The sequence below is a fragment of the Amblyraja radiata genome, chromosome 14 (genome assembly GCF_010909765.2).
Source record: "Amblyraja radiata isolate CabotCenter1 chromosome 14, sAmbRad1.1.pri, whole genome shotgun sequence".
In the NCBI taxonomy this organism is placed as follows: Eukaryota; Metazoa; Chordata; class Chondrichthyes; order Rajiformes; family Rajidae; genus Amblyraja; species Amblyraja radiata.
Genome location: NC_045969.1, coordinates 12636977 through 12660495, shown reverse-complemented (window position 1 = coordinate 12660495; position 23519 = coordinate 12636977). Strand labels below are relative to the sequence as shown.

Sequence of the window (23519 nt, the reverse complement as noted above, 5' to 3'; positions counted from 1 at the left end):
CGTTTCTACAGCTTTAAGATTTTGAAAATTATATTTATCCTGAACATAAACGTATGTAAACTAATGCCCAGATCTAGGAACTACCAGCCACTTCCGCCCTCTGGTCATCCCCTACACTACGTGTGTGTTTGTGTGCTAGAATTGTGGGGAGAGCGTTGAAAACCTGGAATCCCAAAACAACATGATATTTAGAACTAAAAAGAGCTTTAAAAAAAATCACTAATATAAACTCCAAAACGAATGTATGTGTAAATATTTAGCTACCAGTATACAAACAGCGCAGTCAAGAAGAAAAAGGTCGGGATCGTATAGACAAAATATTTCCGAGACTTTTTTGGTTATTTGCTCGTTTAAAACATGTTGCAGGTTTTAGACGAAAATGCATGAAATAGGGAAGAATCCTCTCAAATTTCTCTTTTCTTTCTTTGATCAATGGACTTGGAATAGAGGATAATTATTATTGTTTTAATTTTGAAAATAATCTTCATTCTGGAGTAAATGGGGTGTGAGAATTGTTTTTAAAGCCCACTGGAGATTGTTTGACGTTGGTGTGAGATGCAGGGAGGGGATAGGCATAAAGTGGTGGAGTAACAGCGGGGACAAGCAGCATCTTCAGAGAGAAGGAATGGGCGACGGTTTCAATTCGAGACCCTTTTTCAGACCCCCTTCAGAGAGTCTTCAGACTTCAGAGAGGAGGATTTCCCATTGATGGGGTGTGTAGGTATTGATAAGGAGCCGCAGATGCTGGTTTACACCGAAGACAGGCACACGAAAATGCTGGAGTAACTCAGCGGGACAGTCAGGCAGGAATGGGATCCCTCTCTGCAGAGATGCTGCCTGTCCCGCTGAGTTACTCCAGCATTGTTGTGCTCCATTGATGGAAGTCGGCGCCTGCTGGTGCTCGTGCACGGGGGGGGGGGGGGCTCGCGTGCGGAGACGCGCGCGCGCTCCCGGGCGCGTTCGAAAGCACAAAGGGCGCTCTCTCCCATTGGCTGGAAGCCGTCCAAAAGTCCCGCCCCCGCCCGGGCCCGGATTCTAGAACGCGCAGTCGATTGGTCGGCTGGCGGGATATGCAAATCGCCCGGGGTTGCTGCGGGCAGAGACACATCGCCGGGGTTTTTGTGCAGAAATTCCGAGACATTCACCTTAAATCTTAAAGGACAGAGAGAGAGAGAGAGAGGCTCATTCATAAAGCGCTGAAGTGCTCCTGCCAGCGCAGTGTTGCATTTATTTCTACTCACCAGCAAAACAAAAAAGGACATCACCTTAAAAGGAGGAATGCCGATGCAAAAAAAAAAATAGAAGCAACTTATTTATGAGCCAAGAAGTCAATTTCTGCTTTAGGTTTTTTTTTCTTGAAGTTTAAAGACAAAAACTTTATAAAGGTTTTGTGTTATCTGGCGCAGAGTCATCTTCGGGGGCGGGCGATTGCTGCACGAAGTTTCACGTTGGACTGGAGTCTCTATTTCTGTGCGCTTTGAATTTTGGTCAGGGGATTATATATGTGGTGTTTGCACGTCTCAAACCACAGAAGAGCCACAAGGCTAACCGAGCTACAAAACCACGCTGCCCCCAAAAATAAAAGATCTAGAAAGAGAAAGCTGCGAGAATTATTCATTGGCTGTGGAAGGGGAAAAAAGTAACTTGGAATAATTTGCCAAGCGAGCTGCTGTGCTGGATAAAATCACCGTGCATTTTCTTTTTTTTTTGTTTTGTTAAAGAAAGTCGCCTCTTCGTACTTTTTTTTACTTTACTCGATAGTCTGCACCGACAGTTTCGGCTAACATCTCCTCGATATGCAGTGGCAGAGCCGCCGTCTATCAGAACCGTGGCCCGGGACTGCAAAGTAAAAGGGGGTCCGACAGCAAGACGTCTACAGGTGGACAGTTTAACCCGCGTCTGGTCGAACTGATCGCACGCCTACGCCTGGGTGCTTGCGGCCGAAACTAGCGCCGGAGACTCGAGCGAAACCTTCACCTCTCCAGAGACTGTGGGTCGCAGGTGGATTGAGGGAGGGAGAGAGACAGAGAGAGAGAGACAGAGAGAGATCCTCGCACGGACCAAGTTGCAGCCCGGTGTTTTGAGAATTTTTGTCTTTGAGATTTGCTAAGCTTTGTTGTGATGCGTATCCCTGTAGATACCAACACCAGCCGCCGGTTCACGCCGCCTTCCACCACGCTCAGCACGGCGAAGATGAGCGACCCTCTCCCGCTGGCGCCGCCGGACAGCGCTCTCGGCAAACTGAGGACGGCCGATCGCAGCATGGTCGACGTGTTGGCCGATCACCCAGGAGAGCTGGTGCGGACCGACAGTCCAAACTTCCTCTGCTCCGTCCTACCCACGCACTGGAGATGTAACAAGACCCTTCCTATCGCATTTAAGGTAAACCCAATGTGCCTCCGTGTGAATACTTCGGTGAAACTCAATAGCGTCTGCGGTGGTTGCAACTGAATCTTCACCGAGTCGTGCAGCCCAGTTTAAAGAACAAAAAAAAAGTTTGCATTGCCTCTGTGTATATAAATGATAATATTTGGCACAGATTAATGAAGAGGGGAAAAGTGGTTCAGACTATTCATAACTCGATTTTTTAAAGATATTTTCTCCTCTGTGATGTTACCTTCAGAGTAACATTGTAATGGTCTTCGATAACGTCAGTTTTCTTACAAACCGGATTATAATAACTGCCACCTCTCCTCCCCCGCTCACCCTTCCCTCTCGCAGCTACAAACGCGGGCCTTTCCCACAGTCTTGAACGGAATTACAACAGGGTACAGTAAAAAAAAAACACACACACACACGCATAGGGTATTTTATAAGAAACTGAAGTGAGAACAGGCGAGACTCAGCGGGACTTTTCCTGCATGTACTCATCTTCTTGACTCACTTAAGATAGACACAACATGCTGGAGTAACTCAGCGGGACATGCAGCATCTCTGGACAGAAGGAATGGGGTTGACGTTTCGGGTCGAGACCCTTCTGCATGCTTTCATTCCTTTTCTCCAGTGATGCTGCCTGTCTCACTGAGTTACTCCAGCATTTTGTGTCTATCTTCGGTTTACGCCAGCATCTGCAGTTCTTTCCTACAACGTTATTGACTCATTTATTAGGCTCCGCGTTGTTCTGAAAGAGTCATGATATGAGGGAGAATTTGCTTGTGGATAGGGGGTGCGGGTGGGGGAGATGTGGAATATTTGGAGGGTTTGGGGAGTGAATTGTTGTGAGGATTCACCGAGCTGTCGAGTTCCGTCTCGCTCGCTCGTCGCTCGCGCGCGCGCTGGCGAGCGCGCGCTCGCGATCGCGCGCGCGCGCAGCGCGCGCTCGCGAGCGCGGGGCGGCGGCGCGGCCGAGGCGCGGCGCGCGCGCGCGGGCGCAGGCGGAGGAGAGCGAGGAGCGAGCGAGCGAGAGCGAGCGAGAGAGGAGCGAGCGAGCGAGGAGCGACGCAGAGCGAGCGCAGCGACCCCCCCCCCGCCGAGCCACGGCGAGAAGAGCGCGCGCGCGCGGCGCGCGCGCGAGCGCGAGCGCGGCGCTCGCGCGGCGCGAGCGCGCGCGGGCGGCCGCGAGGGCCAGGCGAGCAGAGCGAGCGAGCGAGAGAGCGAGCGGAGCGAAGCGAGCGAGGAGGACGAGCGAGCTATCGAGCGAGCGAGAGAGGAGCGAGGCGAGCAAAAGAAGAGAGCGAGCGCCAGAGACCCCCTCACTCCCCTCTATCACGCGAACTAGATCGAGATCTCCCTCTCCCTCTCCCTCTCTCCCTCTCCCTCTCCCTCTCCCTCACCCTCACCCTCACTCTCACTCTCACTCTCACTCTCACTCTCTCTCTCTCACTCTCCCTCTCTGTGTACCTTGCCTGATCTGAGCTCGTCTCCCGGAATATAGGTGGTTTCCCTGGGAGACGTTCCCGACGGGACTCTGGTCACGGTCCTGGCCGGCAACGACGAGAACTACTCGGCAGAGCTGCGCAACGCCACGGCCGTCATGAAGAACCAGGTCGCCCGTTTCAACGATCTGCGATTCGTCGGCCGGAGTGGACGAGGTAGTCAAAGCAAAAACAGAATGACCAGTTGCCCACACCTTCGCTGCTACCCCGCCGGTTATGTTCCCGCAAACCTACCGTCAACGTAAACACTCGCACATAATAGAGTATCAGGTAGCAAAGTGGCCTGGGCCTGATAAACACATTATTCTGCTCAATGTGGATTATGTATATCAGGTTGTGTTAGTTCCACACCGACCGCCACATGGAGCTGTCAGTACAATATCCAGACTATTGACAGTCTGCTGAGGGGCTTGGTGCTATTTTAGGAGATTGGTGTTAAGGTTTGGGTGAGGCGGTTTGGGGGGGGGGGGGGGGGGGGGGATCACTCAGATTTTAACGCAGGGAGTTTTGCAAAATAAAACACGACCATGTAATCCACACGGTCACGATTTAAGGCGATCCGATCTGCTTCTTTGGGCCTTTCACCCTCTCTCCCAATGCCGGCTTTGGGAATAACCAGGGATTTGCCCTGAAACTTCGCGGTTATCCAAAAATTTCCATCGGTCACAATGGCCCGGAAAAATCAAACCGCAATGTTAGCAGTTGAATTTATAACTCATTGCAAAAATCAATTTAAGCCACTTAAAAAGCCAGATATTATATATTACATTTTACTGCCACGTTAAGAAAATATATATTTTTAAATACACGTTAAATATAAGGCACTTTTAAAAGACAAAAACTGAGATAAACCAATATTTTAAAAGATGAAGGATACTGAATAAATTCAATAGAACATTTGTTCTTAACTACAAATTGTAATACGCTCTTCTAATATCACGGAAAATTTGCAATGATGGACTTTATTCATGTGATAAAAAAAGTTAACAGATGTTAAGGAACAAATAATGCTGTGACAATCGTTCTTTAAAGTATTTAGAGATAGACGCTGGAATTAACGGTAAAAGTGCTCAGTTCGGACTGATTTTTTTAAATCAGTTTTTATCACGGGCAACATGTCGCCATTGTTTCCTGAACCCTACACGTTACTGTAACCTGCTCATTCGTTGCTGTGCCCCATGTTTCAGGGAAGAGCTTTACGTTGACCATCACCGTGTTCACAAACCCTCCTCAAGTCGCCACTTACCACCGGGCTATCAAGATCACCGTGGACGGGCCCAGAGAGCCCAGAAGTGAGTACCTGAAGTTCTCATTACGTTTTTTGATTCCTCTGAACGGGCGGGACTTAAGCGCTGTCTCCTGTACCATGTTTCCACAATGATACCGCAAGACAGGGGGTTTCTAGAGCAGTTTCCCATTGTACGATTTGCCCTTCAACCGTTCCAATGTTACAATGTGCAACGGCGCTAGAGAACTATCCGCTGCTTGGGGCAGCTGCCGTATCCCCACAGACAGGTGACTTCTGGTTGTCTTAAGACAAACCAAAGTATTTCACAAAGATTCTTTATTCCCACCGATCGTTTTGTGGTGCGTGGACCACATATAGGAACGTTAGCAGAAATAAATGAAGCGCGCACATTGAACAGATATCGTTCAAGTGAAAACGTTTAATAAACAATAAGTCAACGTATACCGAGCGTTTAAAAAAATATTCATCAGGTGTATGACATCCTTTATCCGCCAAAAGATTCTTAAGGTGCAACAATTTTCATAATTCTCTGTGATTCTTTGGGGGTTAGTTTGATGAATATATATTTAAAATAAGTTTCATCCATTAAATACCAAGTAAAAAAACGTTACTAGCATTAACATGTGAAACATATTAATGCGAGATTTTTAAAAATTAAGCGAAAACGGAGTATTTATTAAAGCATCTTCACACGCCGCAGCTTAAAGCAAAGCATTATATTACCCATGTGTATAATGCAAACGCATACATTTCCCCAAAGGTTCTTTTTATTTAAACGATCAAATATTGTTGTGGAATTATGTCCCTTAAAATATTGAGACATCTCACCGAGATCTTTTTAATATGGCTGTATTTCGAAGGTTTTATGCCACATTATAAGTTGTAGGCACAGGGAATTTTCCTGGTATTTTGCGTCCATTTGTAAAAGCACTTCCAGTAATAAATAATTAAGGAAAGCAGACCTCTTAACAGCAAGCAACCTAATGTATAGTTCACTTCAAGCACCTTTAGATCATTTAGCTCAGTTCTGATGTAATTGTATTTGCTGCAGAATATGCCGTTAGTCACACATAATTATATCACATTTTAAATATTGCCAGACTATAGCAAGGGAATCTCTGATTACATATTAATGAATAACAATTATGACCATCAATATTTTACAAAAAAATCACCTGAGGAGGTAAATAAAAGTCTTCAGAATGTTATTTGCACACATCTTAATATTGGTCCGAAACATTAGTCTTCGTTATTAAAGAAATATGGTGTTTTTAGCCCTTAAGATACAATAGAATCGAAACAATTAACGAAAAATGACTAGTTTTGTGTCCGATGCAGATTATTTTATTCTCCCTTGCATGACATAGAGTAGATATTCACTCAGGGTGAATATTTTAAAAAGTAGCACTGATGTGATTAATATATTTAATAAAAAAACATAAGTAGGTCTAATTGCAGAATTAGGTTAACGTGTCATTTTTACTTTGATATTTCAATACTTACTATCGAACTTATTTGTTCGTGCTCGAATTTTTTTGTAGCGCAAGACTAAATGATAGCATTTAATGTAGTGTTAATATTAAGCATTTCACAGAGAGATGACAATGAAATTGGTCACAAATGGCAAATACAAGATAGTGGTAAATAAATAGTAAGCCGTAAGGGTGGCACAGTTACAGGAGAATACAGTGCATGTTACATTCAGTTTTGAGATGCTTTTACATCATGATGTTTCTAACTAAATTGTAGAGTGTATTATTGATCATTAATTTGATCACGTTTCTTTATAACTTCCGATTTTACTGGTACATTGGTAACTTCAGATTTAGTCATTTCAAACATCATGAATACAATCCATCTCAAAATACTTTATTTTACTTAACGCCAAGCTTTGGTTAAGTTTAATACACCAAACAAAATGATTCAACAAAACCTGAAATGTATTGGAATGATTTGATTTGCCATCGTTCAAAAATAAGACATTAGTAATTCCAATGATCCTACCTTTTAATTTTAATACTTAAAAAAGTATTCTTTTTTGCCAGCAGACTATATTCAATCAGAAGTATTTAATCTTAGCTATCTCAAAGTTTTAAGATTATTTGTGCAGTTTGGACATCAGGTAGGTAGTGATGATGAGCTTATGATTAGAAGAATATGAAAAGATATAGCTTTCTCGGTGATTATCTTTTTTTCTTAAAATACTAAATTAATTATCATGCTGTTATCACGCTGTTTACATTAAAATATTTATGTTGAATTTAAAGTTATTTTTACTGGTAGTAATTAATAGTAAATGACAAATTCCAGATTTTCTCTATGTAGAAGTGTAGATTCTGTGTTGTAAAATATATATCAGGCTTACATCTGAAAATATCAAGAATAAAGAATATTTCTGAGCATTAGGTTTTTACATCTACATGAATTACAATAAATTATGATGCATGGTTAGGATATTTTTTGGGGAGTAAATATGGAATTAGTCTTTTTATTTATGAGTGGCAGATTATCCTTTCACCCATTCATCCAAACCACAGAATTACCTTTGATCTCGTGTTCAGTACACATCAAAAAACCCAACAGATTTCAGATAAGAAATAAACTCAATTCACCGCCAAACCACAGGGTTGAGTCAAAGTCCTTTCTATAAACTGAAGCTGCGTGAGATTCAATACAAGATGCCATAAGCGTGCATACCTGATCAACTACCGTAATCAGGAATTTCATAAATGATTATCGAGGAAATTAAGATTTAATATCCAATATTATAATTTTAATATTATATTGTAATATGGATTCTTCAGTGGGATTTACTTAAGATATAATTATACACATACACATGATACTGCATTTTGTTAACTGTTTCATTTCTGGCATGATTGTTTTATCTGCAAAATGCTTTAAACACAGTTAAACTGATGTCATATTAGGCATATTTTGGGCAAATCATTCAGATTTTTACAGAAACTGCTACTTGAGCTGCCTTCAAGTCTTTTAATGTAACATTGGTTTACCAGGGCAGTAGCCCACACCATTTAGGTAAGTGAAGAAATTTGCTGGGGGCCGTATTGCATCAAATCCCTGACTATAGTGTGGGGATTTTTACAATGCCTTCCCACATTTCACAGTGTTGTGATAAAGAATGATGCTCGGCACTGGGGATCCATGGGGTCAAGTATAAATAAATAAATAATACGAAGCATTTAAATATTTTAGCACAAATTATTGTTTAATCTCCACATGTGGATATTATTCAAACTCAGATCCAAATATTCCACTCTTGAAAGAATAACTGCAGCTTTTTGCTTGGTTTATTTTTTCTAATTTCTCCTTTAGATGGTAGAAGCCAATAGCGATCATCAACACTGGTAAATTGTAGAGAAGGACCAGAATTTAGAGCCAGTTTAAAGGCTTTTTTTCCTTCTTTTTATTTATTTTGGTGTGTAGATCACAACCTTTCCCAAATTCTGCATTAAGATCGATGGTTGAAATAGCCACTGTAGTAGACCCTCCCTACAATGGACCACAGGGGAGATAGTGTCCGTTATTTCTGATTGTCTGCCATGACCAAGGAGGGTAAATATTAACCTGTTTAACCTGAGGCTGGGTGGGAAGAAATGAAGTATTAGAAAGAAGGGGGGTGGGGTTTAAACGAGTGGGAGTTTATAGGCCGGGGAGCTGCAGAATCCCCAGCTCCACACACGGCACACTAGGATTGGGCCTGGTACACACGTCACCTCCACGCTGCATCCTCCCTAAGCTCCCCTGACTGGAAGCTCCCGCCATGTGGCGCCAGCTCAATGGGTAACCTGGCAGAAGTGGGGGGGGGGGTGCAACTGGAGCCTCGCGCCGTTACTAGGCGACCGAGGCACGCGTTGCCAGGGCAACACAGATGCAGTAGGCCGCACTGCATCTGCATCCAACACCCCGGGACATCACTTTGTGGCAGCCGCTGCAAACCCATGCCCAATGCAACGCTCTTGAGAAGATAGACACAAAATGGTGGAGTAACTCAGCGGGACAGGCAGTATCTCTGGAGAGAAGGAATGTGGGACGTTTCGGGTCAAGACCGTTCTCTTCAGAAGTGTTTTATTGCTCTCTCTCTCTCCATGTTCTGCTAACCCAACACTACGCTAACCACCACCACCACAAACTGACACGTAGGTCCACCATAGCCAAAATAGAGGTCCGTAATTGTGAGGGTTTACTGTAATGATAATATTCAGCTCTCGATTCCAGTAATTTTTTAATATCATATTCTGAACAATGTGTGATCGAAGGAGTCTACTGATGGTGTACTTCTGCTGTACAGGCCTGTATGAGTTTGAAATGATTTTGTAGAATAGATCAGTGTTTGACACTTTTACACATGACAACAGCTCGAAAATCTTTTAATACATTTTGCCATTTTTTATTATTTTAACTCAAACGTTGATTCATTTGTATAGTTATACAGCATGGATATAAGCCCTTCAGCCTCTGCTGTCTATACTAACCAAGTTGGCATTCTGGGCTAGTTCAATTTGCCTGCATTTGGCCCACAATTGTTTCTACTGCTATAGCATCACCTGGTAGGTTATTCAACATACAGAGTGAAAGAGTTGCTCCCGGTGTCCCGCTTAAATCTCTCCCTTCTCACCGTAATCTTAGGCCCTCTAGTTTTAGAATCCTCTACCTTGGGAAAAAACAACTGTGAGCATTCGCTTTATCCATGCCCCTCATGATCTTATGCACGTCAATAAGCTAACTCCTCAGACTCCTACGCCCCAAAGATAAATGTCCCAATCTATAAAACCTCTTCCAAAATGTTATTTGTCTCAACTCACAGAGCTATAAAACAAGCCTTTCTGCCCAACTCATCCAAAATGTCAACTTTCTATTTATCCTTTTTAGTATGTAATTTTGCCACACATCACTAATTACAATTAGGTAAAATTCTGCACAATATTTACCTCATGCTTTAGTTTCTTTTAGTCCCTATTGTTATACTCCCTTTTCTCCTAAAGATATTAACTGCTCATTAGAATACATCTCCTCAAATGCTACTTAGTCTAGGGTCATTCATTCAAGTGGTAATGTTACACATGTCAGTTATCAAAGTGAGTATTTGGCAGTGGGTTTGTCTGGAGCTGGGCTTAAACTTGTTTTTGATCTCTCCTTAACTGTACAGACATCAAAAGACATCAGATTGTTTTCAAAGTCACTGTAACAGCTGTATTCAGTGATAACTGGAAGTGAGAGGGCATGAAGTTCTCCACTAGTTGGATTCATATTTGTCATAAAGGGTGATGCATATGATTTCAGAGTAATTTGATTAAATAAAAGTGTAGCACAGTGGCACAGCTAATACCATACAACCTGGGACATGGGTCCTATCCTGATCTCCAGTGATGGCTGTGGGGAGTTTATACATTCTGTGGCCACAAGTGTTTCTTCTGGGTGCTCTGGTTTCCCACCACATCCCAAAGATATGTGGGTGGATAGGTTAACCGGTCAATATAAGTTACCACTTGCACGTGGGTAGGTGGTAGATTCTGAGGGGAGCAGATGAGAATGTGGGGAGATTAAAATGGGATTAATGGAGAATTTATGTTCACTGGGTAGTTTATAGTTGGAGCGGACTTGATGGAGTGAAGGGCCCTTTTCTATGCTGTATCTCCATGGGTTTGGACACGTTTTAATTTGTTTTGAGTCTTTACCAATTGTCAAACAGACACATTTCGGCAGCACATTGGCACAGCAGTAGAGCTGCTTCCTTACAGCGCCAGAGTCCTGGGTTCAATCCTGACTACAGGTGTTGGCTGTACGAAGTTTGTACGTCCTCCCCGTGTCCTCTGTGGGTTTCCCCTGGGTGCTCCGGTTTCCTCCCACACTCCAAAGACGTACAGGTTTGTTGGTTAATTGGCTTCGGTTAAATTGTAAATTGTCCCTAGTGTGTATAGAGTAATGTATGTGTATGGGGATTGCTAGCCGGTGTGGACTCGGTGGGCCGAAGGGCCTGTTTCCACTCTGTATCTCTAAACTAAAACCAGCATGAGTAGTTCCACCAGCTCTTTAAATGATCAAAATTAGTTACATTGTTTATATATCCCACTCTTGGATTATTGACTTCATATCATTATAGCAATTAATATAAATTCACACCATTAAATATTTTTGCGAAGCTTTGAAACCTCTGAACAATTTTTCCTTCATCTGACTCCTGCAATATATTTTAACAAAATGACAAATAACTTGGGGGGGAAAAAAATTAGGTTTGGATTTAAGAGCCATTCTGTGATTGTATCCAAATGAAATTGGCATATTAGTGTCTGAGCCATGGCATCTTGTCTGAAAACGAGTGCATTATGTGTGTATTGCTTGAAGAATCCAGTTAAATGCACAAACATATTTATAGTGTCAGGAGTATTATTCATTTCTATACAAACTGAAAAAAATCACTGCCAAAAAAGCATCAATGAATGAGATAATATTCGGTAGCCTGTATTAGTATGCCCTGCAGGAATGAGACCATTGGTCAATCCAATGTCACTTTTAAATAAGATACGTTTGAATCAGATTAGATTACGTATATTTTTTTAAAAATTCTAGCATTTTTGCCTCTATTTTTATTGAGTTGAAAATCCTAGAAGAATTTCCACACACTGTATTTCTAAGTGTAGGTATTCAAAGCCAAGAAATTATTGTTTCTACTATACACACACATCGTTAGCACCTTTGTGTGACTTTTCTCTGCAATAAAACTGTTTGAAATAAGCAAGGTCTCTGTTAAAACAGTGATTGGGGAATAACAAATATTAAGCTCAATGGAAATACCGTACAACATCCTATTGCCAAAACTGGCTAATTATATTATTTTTGCCATTCTAACAGAAACATTCATTTATTTACAATAAATAGATAAACATCCATAAAAATAGTGAACCAAGAAATGACTTACAGCCATTACTGCCACCATAACTTACTGTATGTTTCCCAGTATCAGCAGTGGTCATTAATAGATTTTTAACTGTAAACTATCTATGTGACTAGCTTCCTGACCGTTTGCAATGTTACAGGCATATTAAATATTTTCCTGTTAATATCATAAACTAACTTCTATGGTTAAGAAGCTGACAGCATGTTGGTTACATGCTGATCTATTTAAGGGACAAAGGCTTTGAAAGAGTCATGACTCTAGAAACACTAACAGCAGTTTTTAAAAGTTGAAACGAGGGCAAAATGTTGGTTAGCTTGAGCAATTGGTATTATCAGACTGAACACTTGTTATGAAGGGGGTATGAAATAAAGTCTTTTATACATAAATAATTTACTCAGGGCTCTGAGCTCATTTCTCACTCTTCTACCTCTTTCATTGAAAAGAATTGAAAAGCATGTCAGGATATTTTAAAATTCTTTGCTGCCGTTAAATATTTTTCAAAGCAAGGTCTCTGTTCCAAAGTAGGAAATGTCGCAGTCAATTTGTGCATGAAAAATCCCTATGCACAGCACTGACCAGTGTTGATTAAGGAATAAATGTTGGGCAGGTCATTTAAGAGGAGCTTTTCTGCATCATTTTGAGGTAGCGGCAAAGGGTCTTTTCAAAAAGACATGACAATGCAGATGGTGTGGCCCTACTAAGGCAACACAGCATTCCCTCAGTCATCTTACACTGTGGTGCACTTAGATGTGGCATCAGACTTCACCACACAACCTTCTGATTACCAACAAGAATGCTCTCACACCAAATAATGTTCTGATTCATGGCTGAAGGGCATTTATGTGTTTGAGAGCACAGACCAATGCATCGATTTACTGTAACTATAGATGTTGATGAATATCTATCAATATACGAGTAGGAACATAGTCTGAAGAAGGGTCTCGACCCGAAACGTCACCCATTTCTTCTCTCCAGCGATGCTGCCTGTCCCGCTAAGTTACTAGGAACATAGAATTGCAGATGCTGGTTAATACACAAAAGGACACTGCTGCTGAAGGACCCGTTTCTGTGTTCTACAAGTCAATGACTCTGTGTGATTTTAAGCACACATGCGCAGACACACAGACAAAGAAACAGACACAGGCATGCAGGTATGTCCACTCAGACCTACATGTTGGGACATAATGCGTTGGAGTAACTCAGCAGGTCAGGCAACAGCTCAGGAGAACATGGTCTCAACCTGAAATGTCACCTATCCATATTCTCCAGAGATGCGGCTTGACCTGCTGAGTTACTCCAGCACTTTGTGTCCCAATATGTGGGTAGGTCTGTGTGGACATACACACATGCCCGTGTCCGTGTCCATTTCTTTGCGTGTGTGTTTAAAATCACAGAGTCATTGAGTTGTGGAGCACAGAAACGGGTTCTTCAGACCAACATGTCTATGCAAACCATTTTGTCTGTTTGCCTGCATTAGGTCTGTATTGTTCTATGGATGTCTGACTTGCTGAATTACTCCAGCAGTCTGTTTTTTGCTCAAGAGTCCAGCATCTGCAGCTGCTTGTGCCTCTGTATCATTCTATCCCTTGCCCGTTCAAGGGCCTAACTGTGCATGTTTGTGTTTGGATGCATATTCCTGCAACTAGACATGTTGGAGTAACTCAGCAGGTCAAGCCGCATCTCTGGAGAATATGGATAAGTGTAAGTGCAGATGTGCATGTACTTGTGTGTGGAGCAAATGTGTGAATGTGGCTATGCATCTGTGTGCGTACAGATGTGCTGCATTCAAGGTTATGAAGGTCGGGGTTCCTGTACATTAGATGTGACGCACATGCGTGTGTGTGTTCATGGGTGTCTATGTGGATGTGCTTGTGTATATGTGGTTTTGTGTGTGTGTGTCTCCGTGTAAGTGTCTGTGTGTGGGCAGATGTGACTGTGTGTGGTGTGTGGGTGTTTATGGAAGCGGAAAGGGTAAACAAACAACGAGCAGTTTTGTTTGGTTCTCACAAACTCGCCCAGTTCTCACAAGGTTAATGCTGAGAATTATACAGCAACGTAGATTCATCTGGATCTGATCGCAAAGCCAACTGGAGCCCATCCAAGCAACATGATACATTCTTACTAAATTGATGAGCATCATTATTCTATCCCGATTTAAACATTTTCAGCTCTTTCTTGTAACGGATCTCTACTATAGTGGTGACGGCACATTATGTTTTCTCCCCACAGCCGCATCTTTAGTTTGATCAAATTTAAACAAAGGTCTGGAATGGAGGTTATAGACAATATTGTGGGTTATATGTGTAGGCTGTATAACATAATTATGTCTGTGCTTGAACTAGGGAGCCTATCCCAGTTAACTTGAAAAGCATTTGGCTCATACATACTATTACATCCTTTCTTTGGTGTAGGAAGGAACTACAGATGCTGCTTTAAACCGAAGGTAGACACAAAAAGCTGGAGTAGCTCTGCAGGTCAGACAACAACCCTGGAGAAAAGGAATAGGTGACGTTTCGGGTCGAGACCTTTCTTCGGACTGAGAGTCAGGGGACTGTCTGAAGAAGGGTGTTGATCCGAAACCGTTATCTATTTCTTTGCTCCAGAGATGCTGCCTGACCCGCTGAGTTACCCCAGCTTTTTGTGTCCATCCTTCCTTTAGGATGGATTCAGGCTAATTATGGGTTTTTATCAGACTGGGTTACACTAATATCTCTGTTTACTAGTTGGTCAGGGTAGACTGGACCCATTCATGTACACTGCTAATTGTCTGATGTTATGAGGATCTCAAAATTAAATCTGTGCCAATAGGACAGTGTAAAGGTGACAATGTGAAGGTGGACTGGCTGGGAACTCTGTGAACTCTATAGTTTTATCCTTCGAGGTTGGCTTTGCAGGATTGCACAGCTGTTGTGAAGGCTGTGTTATGTGATACTGCTTCCTTGAGGTGGTCCTGCCGCTGAAGTTAAATCCTGAACTGACACATGCTTGGCTCCAGCAGGTCTTTCTGCACATTCCTGTTGACACAAAGCCAATGCAGCCATGCACTACCCTGTGCAGAACTCCACACCCGTGTCCTGACTCGTACCATCTCACTCATGCATCAGCCTTGATCAGTATGGTTGTAACCTTATAATCTGATAGAGGTGTATAAAATCATGAGAGGAATAGATCAGGTGGACGCACAGAGTATCTTGCCCAGAGTAGGAGAATCGAGAACTAGAGGGCATAGGTGTAAGGTTAAGGAGGAATGATTTTCTAGGAATCTGAGGAGTAACTTTTTTACACAAAGGGTGGAGGATGGATGGAACAAGCTGCCAGAGGAGGTAGTTGAAGCAGGGACTATCGCAATGTTTAAGAAGCAATTAGACAGGTTCATGGATAGGGCAGGTTTGGAGGGTTATGGGCCAAACACAGGTAGCGGGGACTAATATAGATGGGACATGTTGGTCGGTGTTTGGGCAAGTTGGGCGAAGGGCCTGTTTCCGCACTCTATGACTCTGTGACTCTATAACAGGGCTTTTGGCCCACATTGTCCATGCTGAATATGATGCCAAATTTAAACTAATCTCCTCTGTCTGCACGCAATCCATATCCCTCTATTCCCTGATCTTAAAGCCTCTTAAATGCCTCAATCATATCTGCTTCCAGCACCACTCCTGGCACCACATTCCAGGCATCTACCACTCTCTATAAAAAGAACATATCCTGCACATCTTTAAGCTTTGCCCCTCTCACCTTAAAACGGCACCATCTAATCTTTGACATTTCCACCCTGGGAAAAAGGTTCTGATTGTCTGCCCTATATTTCCCTCTCATAATTTTATATCGAGTCATAGAGTGTGGAAATAGGCCCCTCAGCCCAACTTGCCGACACCAACCAACATGTCCCATCTACACTAGCCCCATCTGCCTGTGTTAGGCCTATATCCCTCTAAACCTATCCTATCCATGCACCTGTCTAAATGTTTCTTAAACATTGTTATTTAAACGCATACTTCTATCAGGTCTCCTCTCAACCTTTGGCATTCCAGAGAAAACAATTAAAGTCTGTCTAAACTTTTCTTGCAGCTAATACCCCCTAATCCAGACAGCATACTTGTAAATAAGGGATTACTAAGGGACCAATGCATAGCCAGTGATGTTTTGAGACCAATCGGACATTAAACCAGGTAATCACTTGGTTTCTCCACAGACTCTATTGGAAGATTGAGAAGCTGGTTTGGCATCTCAAACAATGATTGGGCCTGTTGACACGGAGAAGAGATGAGCTCATCATTTTTTCACGGAGGGGGCGGGGGGGGTTAAACATGCTGCAAACTGCTGAATGGAGAAGCAGGAACAAGTTAAATGATGTAAACTGTCATCTCTGTGAAGCAACACAAGTCATTGTAAAAACAAGATTGTGCAAATAATAAAGATGATGAAACAGAGAGAAGTGGCAGGTCTGATATGAAAACAGGATATGGTGCATCCTTCTTCTGAGATGCTGCTGCCTGACCCATATACTGCTCTTTCTCCAACTCAATGCAAGTACGATTGTGGCTCAGAGTATTCAGATTTCAGACCATAATTAATTTTCCAAACGAGTCATAGTTTTGCAGACAGAACTGTAAAATAGTCTCAAATCAGATTTCCTCATGTTTCAACCTTTATGATTCTTCAGAACTATGATCTTCTTTCCAGTGTAAACTTTAGAAACTGAACTTCAACTTTATTCTGGGCGTGTACCGAAAATACTACCATGTGAGTTTAGCTTAGTTTAGTTTTCATTTAGTTCAGAGATACAGCGGGGAAATGGGCCCTGCTGCGCCAATTGGTACTAACGTACACATTAGGGACAATTTATAGAAGCCAATCTACCTGCACGACTTTGGAATGTGGGAGAAATCCCATGCAGAAGCTCCCGGAAAAATCCCACGAGGTCACAGGGAGAAAGTGCAAACTCTGTACAGACAGCACCCCGCGTGAGGATCGAACATGGGTCTCTGGCGCTGCAAAGCAGCGAATCTACCGCTGAGCAAATGTGCCGCCCTAATAAGGGTCTTATTAAATATTTTAAAATTATAATAATACGTAAAATATAAATCTGTTGGCCTTTATTATCATGTTTGCCCCCTTGTGGTCACTTATTTTTAGTGTAACTTCAACATCTTAGAAGATTAATCTGCAATGTGCATAGTCTGCAGCAGAGAGATTTCCTGCTGGTCTCTCGTGCTAAGTGTGTGGGAGAGCATTGGCTGTGAGGTGTACTCACATCCACACTCCTGTGGCCATCTGTGGAACTAACAGTGGCACAGCTGTAGAGCCGCTGCCTCACAGTGCCAGAGGCCCACGTTCAAAACTGACCACGGGTAATGTCTGTATGGAATTTACACATTTTCCCTCTGGGCGCTCCTGTTTCCTCCCTCATCCCAAAGACATGTGGGTTTGTAAGTTAATTGGCCTCTGTATGTTGCACCTAATGTGTAGGGAAAGTGGGATAACATAGAACTTGTATGAATGGGTATTCAATAGTTGACATGAACTTGATGGGCAGAAGGGCCTGTTTCCATACTTTTTCTCGAAGTGTGTGAAGCTCAGTACAAACCTGTGGATAACACCACCACACAAGGTCTGTGGTACTGAGTAAAGACAGATTTCCCCTCCTTCATTTTATAAAACCCCAGTAAACATCAAAGATACTAGAGGAGTATCTTTGGTAAACAGGCAGTTGAATCAGTGAACAGAGGAATTTCCCTCCAAATGCTTCAGTGTTGTCATTAGTTGCAACAATGTGAATGAGTGGTTCTCCACCTACATGCACAATATCTTGAGCATTCAATCACACTCTTCTGAGCATTCAATCCCAGTATTTCTGAGGTGTCAGCACAGGCAGCCAGAGGGTGAGAATTTTTTTTAATTTAAAGTAATCTTTTGCCCCTATGCTACCAGCAATTACTGAGAATCAGAATATCTAACACAGGTCCTTAGAGTAGTGTACTCCATTCATTAACTGAAATGTCTAGGCAGTTCAATGGGCTGCATAATGGACACATTATCTATTGTGTCCAACAGGACGGCACGGTGGCGCAGCGGCAGGATTGCTGCCTTACAGCGCCAGAGACCCGGGTTCGATCCTGACTGCGGGTGCTGTCAATACGGAGTTTGTACGTTCCCTCCAAGCCTGCATGGGTTTTCCGCAGGTTCTCCGGTTTCCTCCCACACTCCAAAGACATACAGGTTTGTAGGTTAATTGGCTTCGGTAAAAACTGTAAATTGTCCTTGATGGTGTGGTGTGTGCTAGTGTAACGGGGATCGTTGGTTCGAAGAGCCTGTTTCCGTGCTGCATCTCTAACTAAACTGAACGAAACTAATTTTAGACATGTACTACTTGTCGGCACTGTTTTTTGCCAAGTGGAGAAATATGGATTATTTTGCTTCTACTACTTAATGTCCAGTCAGTCTATCAATACATTTGTTTGCAATGGAAAGAAAAGTTTATTTCACCAGCCTATTCCCAAGCGCAGAAAGAGTAATTTGTAAACATTTTATCTGATGCAATCAAATATTTTTACTATTTTGGGAAGTGCCAAATCTAGTTATAATTATGGCAAATGTTGTACAGCGAAGTTGCACTTTTTCTTAGGTAGGCAAATGCCAATGGAGTTGTTTCCTGTTGCAATATCTGCAAGTTACTTCACACACACATCATACATTACTGATAGTTGACGTGTGTAAAGTGTTAATACTTGTGCAACTCTGATCAAACCGTTTTATATGCAGAACAAAGCAATTACTGTTGCACATGGCAAAGAATATATTCTGGGTACTTTTATAGGAACCACTCTGACATTCACAAGGATCGAAGGGTGAAATTATTTACAAAGGAGGAATGTTTGAGATGAGGAAGAACTTTTTCACCCGGAGAGTTGTGAAACTGTGGAATTCTCTGCCACAGCAGGCAGTGGAGGCCAATTCACTGGATGTTTTCAAGGAAGAGTTAGATATAGCTCTTAGGGCTAACAGAATCAGGGGATAAGGGGAGAAAGCGGGTATAGGGTACTGATTTTGGATGATCAGCCATGATCATATTGAATGGCAGTGCTGGCTCGAAAGGCCGAATGGCCTACTCCTGCAGCTATTTTCTATTTTCTATGTTTCTATGTTCTTGTGTTGTCTTTCTGCTGACTGCATAGCACGTAATGAAAGCTTTTCACTGCACCTTGGTACTCGTGACAATGAATTAAACTAAACTAAACTTCTTTCAATGGCTTTTGTTTTATATCCAGCGTGCTAATTATGAAAAGGAACTGCATTTATATCAATGCCGCATGTAGTTGTGGATGGATATTCAAATAGTTTGTTGCTGCATGGGTTCCCATCTTCTTCCTAGGCGGTCTCTTCGGGGATGACTTGTTTCCGCTTAATTTCTGTGAGGCTAAGGTAGCTGAAGAATCTTTTGCGGAATCTGCAGACTTTGCCGACGGGCTGATCATGTTGGACGAGTGGGTGGGTTGTTCTGCACTCCTGTTGTCGGTGCCTGGGCCTCTGCACTTTCCTGTCAAGCAGACTCGAGCTGCTTTGCACTTTCCCATTTTGGGAATACTGCTTCCCCCGTGGCAGTGAGAGTCTTACTCACTGTCAGTGGGAGTCAGTGAGAGCGACACAGTGGCGCGGCAGTAGAGTTGCCAGAGATACGGGTTTGTTCCTGACCACAGATACTGCCTGTACGGAGTTTGTACGTCCTCCCTGTGACCTGCATGGGTATGCTACGGGTGCTTCAGATTCCTCCCACACTCCAAAGACGTACAGGTTGTAGGTTAGTTGGCTTCAGTAAAATTGTAAATTGCCCCTTGTGCGTGTAGGACAGTGTTAGTCTGCGGGGATCGCTGGTCGTGCAGACTCGGTGGGCCTGTTTCTGCCTCTTTGCCTTTCTGATCTTGGCTCTTAATTTCTTCAAGTGCTTACATATTCACCCTCTCCCTAACATGAGCAGAGAGAACAGCACAATTTAATCTGCTCTGAATCTGAGCTCATACAGGCTGAAAACTAAAGCTATTCTGAACCTGGTTTGCCTGTCTACACAGGCCCTTCTACTCTTTAGTTTACTTTACTTTAGAGATACAGCGCGGAAAAAGGCTTTTCGACCCACTGAGTCCATGCCGACCTGCGATCGCCCCGTACATTAGTCTAGACTCTGGGGACAAATGTATAATTTGACTGAAGCGAAGTCACCTACAAACCTGTATGTCTTTGGAGTGTGGGAGGAAACCGGAGCACCCGGAGAAAACCCACGCATTCACAGGGAGAACATACAAACTCTCTACAGACAGCTTCCGTAGTCAGGATTGAACCCAGGTTTCTATCACTGTCAGGTAGCAAATCTACCGCTGCGCCACCGTGCCGCCCCATCACCCTTCACCAATGTTAACCTCATTCTGTATTCTTTGATGATAAATTGGAACAGCATCTCGACAAATGTGTTTCCCACATCGGCTATGAAAGAGAGTAACAGGAAAAGGAAGTTGGAACAAGACCAGCCCAGTGTGAGACTTCCTGTAATAGCTTCCATTTGTTTTCATTTCAGTGTTTATTCACTTCATATGTTCTTTAGTTCCTTATTTCTGTTTCTTTTTTTCTTAACTCTTTGATTTTCCATCTTGCCATGTCTGCTCCTTTTCTCTTATTTATTCCCTTACTTTAAAGGGAGGTCAGGCCAGCATTTATTCTCCACTCTTATTTGGTCGTGCGAAGTGCTGGTCGGCAACCTGTTGAACTGCTGCAATCCTTCAGGTGGAAGTGATGATCCCATAAATTTGTTGGGTTAAAGAGGAGATCCAAGGTACAGACCCAGTAACGAGGACTGATCTCCAAGGCAGGATGTAGTGCGCCCTGGCTGGGAAACTTCTGGGTAGTGGTGTTTCCAGTGTCTGTGCCCTTCTTGATAGTAAAACCTTTAAATATGGGAGCTGCTGTGGAAGAAACCTTGGTGAATTCAATACACACTAACTGTGCTGGTAAATGCGTGGAGTGGTAAAGTGTTTGTGGCAATGAAGCTAACTACTTTTTTTCTGGATGGTGTCAAATCTGAATGTGGTCCAGGCCAATGGAGAGTCATAGAGTCATAGAGAGATACAGTGAGGAAGCAGGCCCTTCAGCCCAACTTGCCCATACTGGCCAACATGTCCCAGCTACACTTGTCCCACCTGCCTGCATTTGGTCCAGATCCCTCCAAACTTGTCCAATCCATGTACTTGCACCTAACTGTTTCTTAAATGTTGGGATAGTCCAAGCCTCAACTACCTCATCTGGCAGCTTGCTCCATACACCCACCACCCTATTCTGCCACTGTGACTTGCTGTAGGTTACCCAACCTCTCACACCTTCTTGTGGGCACAATAACTATATGGTTGTTTCACTTACATTTCTGATCGGTGGTGACTCTTAGAATCATCAAGATAAGGGACTCAGTGATGGTCATGCCAATGAATGCCTCTGCCTTGTGGGGCAAGACTTTTGCTTGGCACTTGTGTGGGAGAAATATTATGCCACTTTACCAGATAGGTCTGAACACTGTCTCGGTCTTGCTGCTTGCAGGGGTGGAATATGTCATTTTTTTAGAAGGTTTCATAGAACGGCCAGCAAGCATTTTTTTTTTCATTCTTGTACTCTCATTTTCAATTTTGTTTTGCTTCTCTTCCGATCTTTCTCCCCATTCCCATTCCAGTCATCATATTTTTCGGAGTTTCTTTTCAACGATTTTGTTCCTAGCCATAATTCCCTCTCTCAACCAATGCTGTTTCATTTCTGTTTAGAGTCATAGAGTGATACAGTGTGGAAACAAGCCTTTCGGCCCAACTTGCCCAAACTAGCCAACATGTTCCAGCTACACTGGTCCCACCTGCCCGTGTTTGGCCCATATTACTTGAAAACCTGTCCTATCTGTGTATCCGTCTAACTGTTTCTTAAATGTTGGGATGGTCTCAGCCTCAACTACCTCCTTGGCCAGCTTGTTCCATACACCCACCACCCTTAGTGTGAAAAGGCCACCCCTCAGATTCCTATTAAATCTTTTCCCCTTAAACGTATGTCCTCTGGTCCTCGATTCACCTACTCTGGTCAAGAGACTGCGTGCATCTACCCGATCTATTCCTCTCATAATTTGTTTATGTGTTCCTCTTTTGCGATCCACATCCACTCCTGGGCACATCATTAACTTTAGGTCATTCTTCAATCTTTGGACAAAAGGACACAAAGTACTGGAGTAACTCAGCAGGTCAGGCAGCTTGTCTGGAGAATATGCATCGGTGATGTTTTGGATTGGGAATGGTGAATTGGTCTCCCCCCAAAACATAATCTATCCATCTCCAGAGATGCTGCCTGACCTGATGAGTTACTACAGCACTTTGTGACCTTTTGCGTATTAACCAGCATCTGCAGTTCTTTGTTAGTTCTTTGTTCCTGCAATTTTTGCACATTGGATACCTCATCAACATGGTGCTTCATGTCAAGTTTCGAATGACTGCAACAAAGCAATAATGAACACAGATGTTTATCTCTGCACTTGCCTTGAAATAGATGTTTATTCCATAATGACGACACATGATTGGAGATCATCTGCCTTTTTAAAGTGCAAACCATTGGTTAAAAGGCGATGACTCAATATAGAGTCAGGAAGTGTTTATCAATTTATCTCAGAAGGGGCATGGATCATTTACAAAAATAACAAAGTTAGGGCAAAGGTGAGGCATCTCACCGCATTGCGAGAACTTGTTTAAATGAATTAAGGCTTTCGGAGGAAAGAGTTAGCCACTCGTTTATTCAATAACCTGCATGATATTGGTTTCCTGAAATCTATTCAAGAGTGAAAAAATGAGAGACAACCTGTACATAAATGTATTCAGATGGCAGTGGAAATTGTTATGAAAAATATACTTTGTGACTGATGGACTAAATAAGGACCAATATACATTCCTCTACACAAACAATCAGATTAATACGTTAGTATTCCCAGTGGAGATTTCACACCATATGTTCATAAGTTATAAGAGCAGAATTAGGCCATTCTTCCCATCAGGTCTACTCTGCCATTCAATCATGGCGGATCTGTCTTTCCCTCTCAACCCCATTCTCCTGCCTTCTCCCCATCATCTTTAACACCCTTACTAATCATGAACCTGACAATCCCTGCTTTAAAAATGCCCTATGACTTAACCTCCACAGCCATCTGTGGCACTGAATTCCACATCACTAGTGTTCAATGGTTTCTTATTGCATGGATTTTACTGCCCACCAGCACAGAGAATGTGTTTAAACCTCAATTCTACTCATGTAAAAGTGGCAGTCCTGTTAAATCCTTGCCACAAGTGAATCAAATAAAGAGCTTTCTTTCTGAAATTTCTCATCGGATGTGCATCTTTCTGCAGTGGATAGTGCTGAATCACTTCCGGCCCAACTAGTTCTTCAAAGTTTACATTCCAACTGAAAGAAAGGCATG

At 42.8% G+C, this 23519-nt stretch overlaps 1 protein-coding gene across 5 annotated transcripts in view; it reads left to right on the top strand.

Moving 5' to 3' along the window:
• Positions 1-23519, top strand: part of runx1 (RUNX family transcription factor 1) — a 173170-nt gene that overhangs the window by 124708 nt on the left and 24943 nt on the right. For 4 of the 5 annotated variants that reach the window (XM_033032539.1, XM_033032541.1, XM_033032542.1 and 1 more), the window contains 3 exons: positions 2138-2382; positions 3875-4031; positions 5063-5167. In XM_033032539.1, the coding sequence (XP_032888430.1) occupies positions 2138-2382; positions 3875-4031; positions 5063-5167 (507 nt within the window). Of the gene's footprint in view, positions 1-1115; positions 2383-3874; positions 4032-5062; positions 5168-23519 lie in introns of those variants that run through there. The other variant, XM_033032543.1, reaches the window with a different exon arrangement.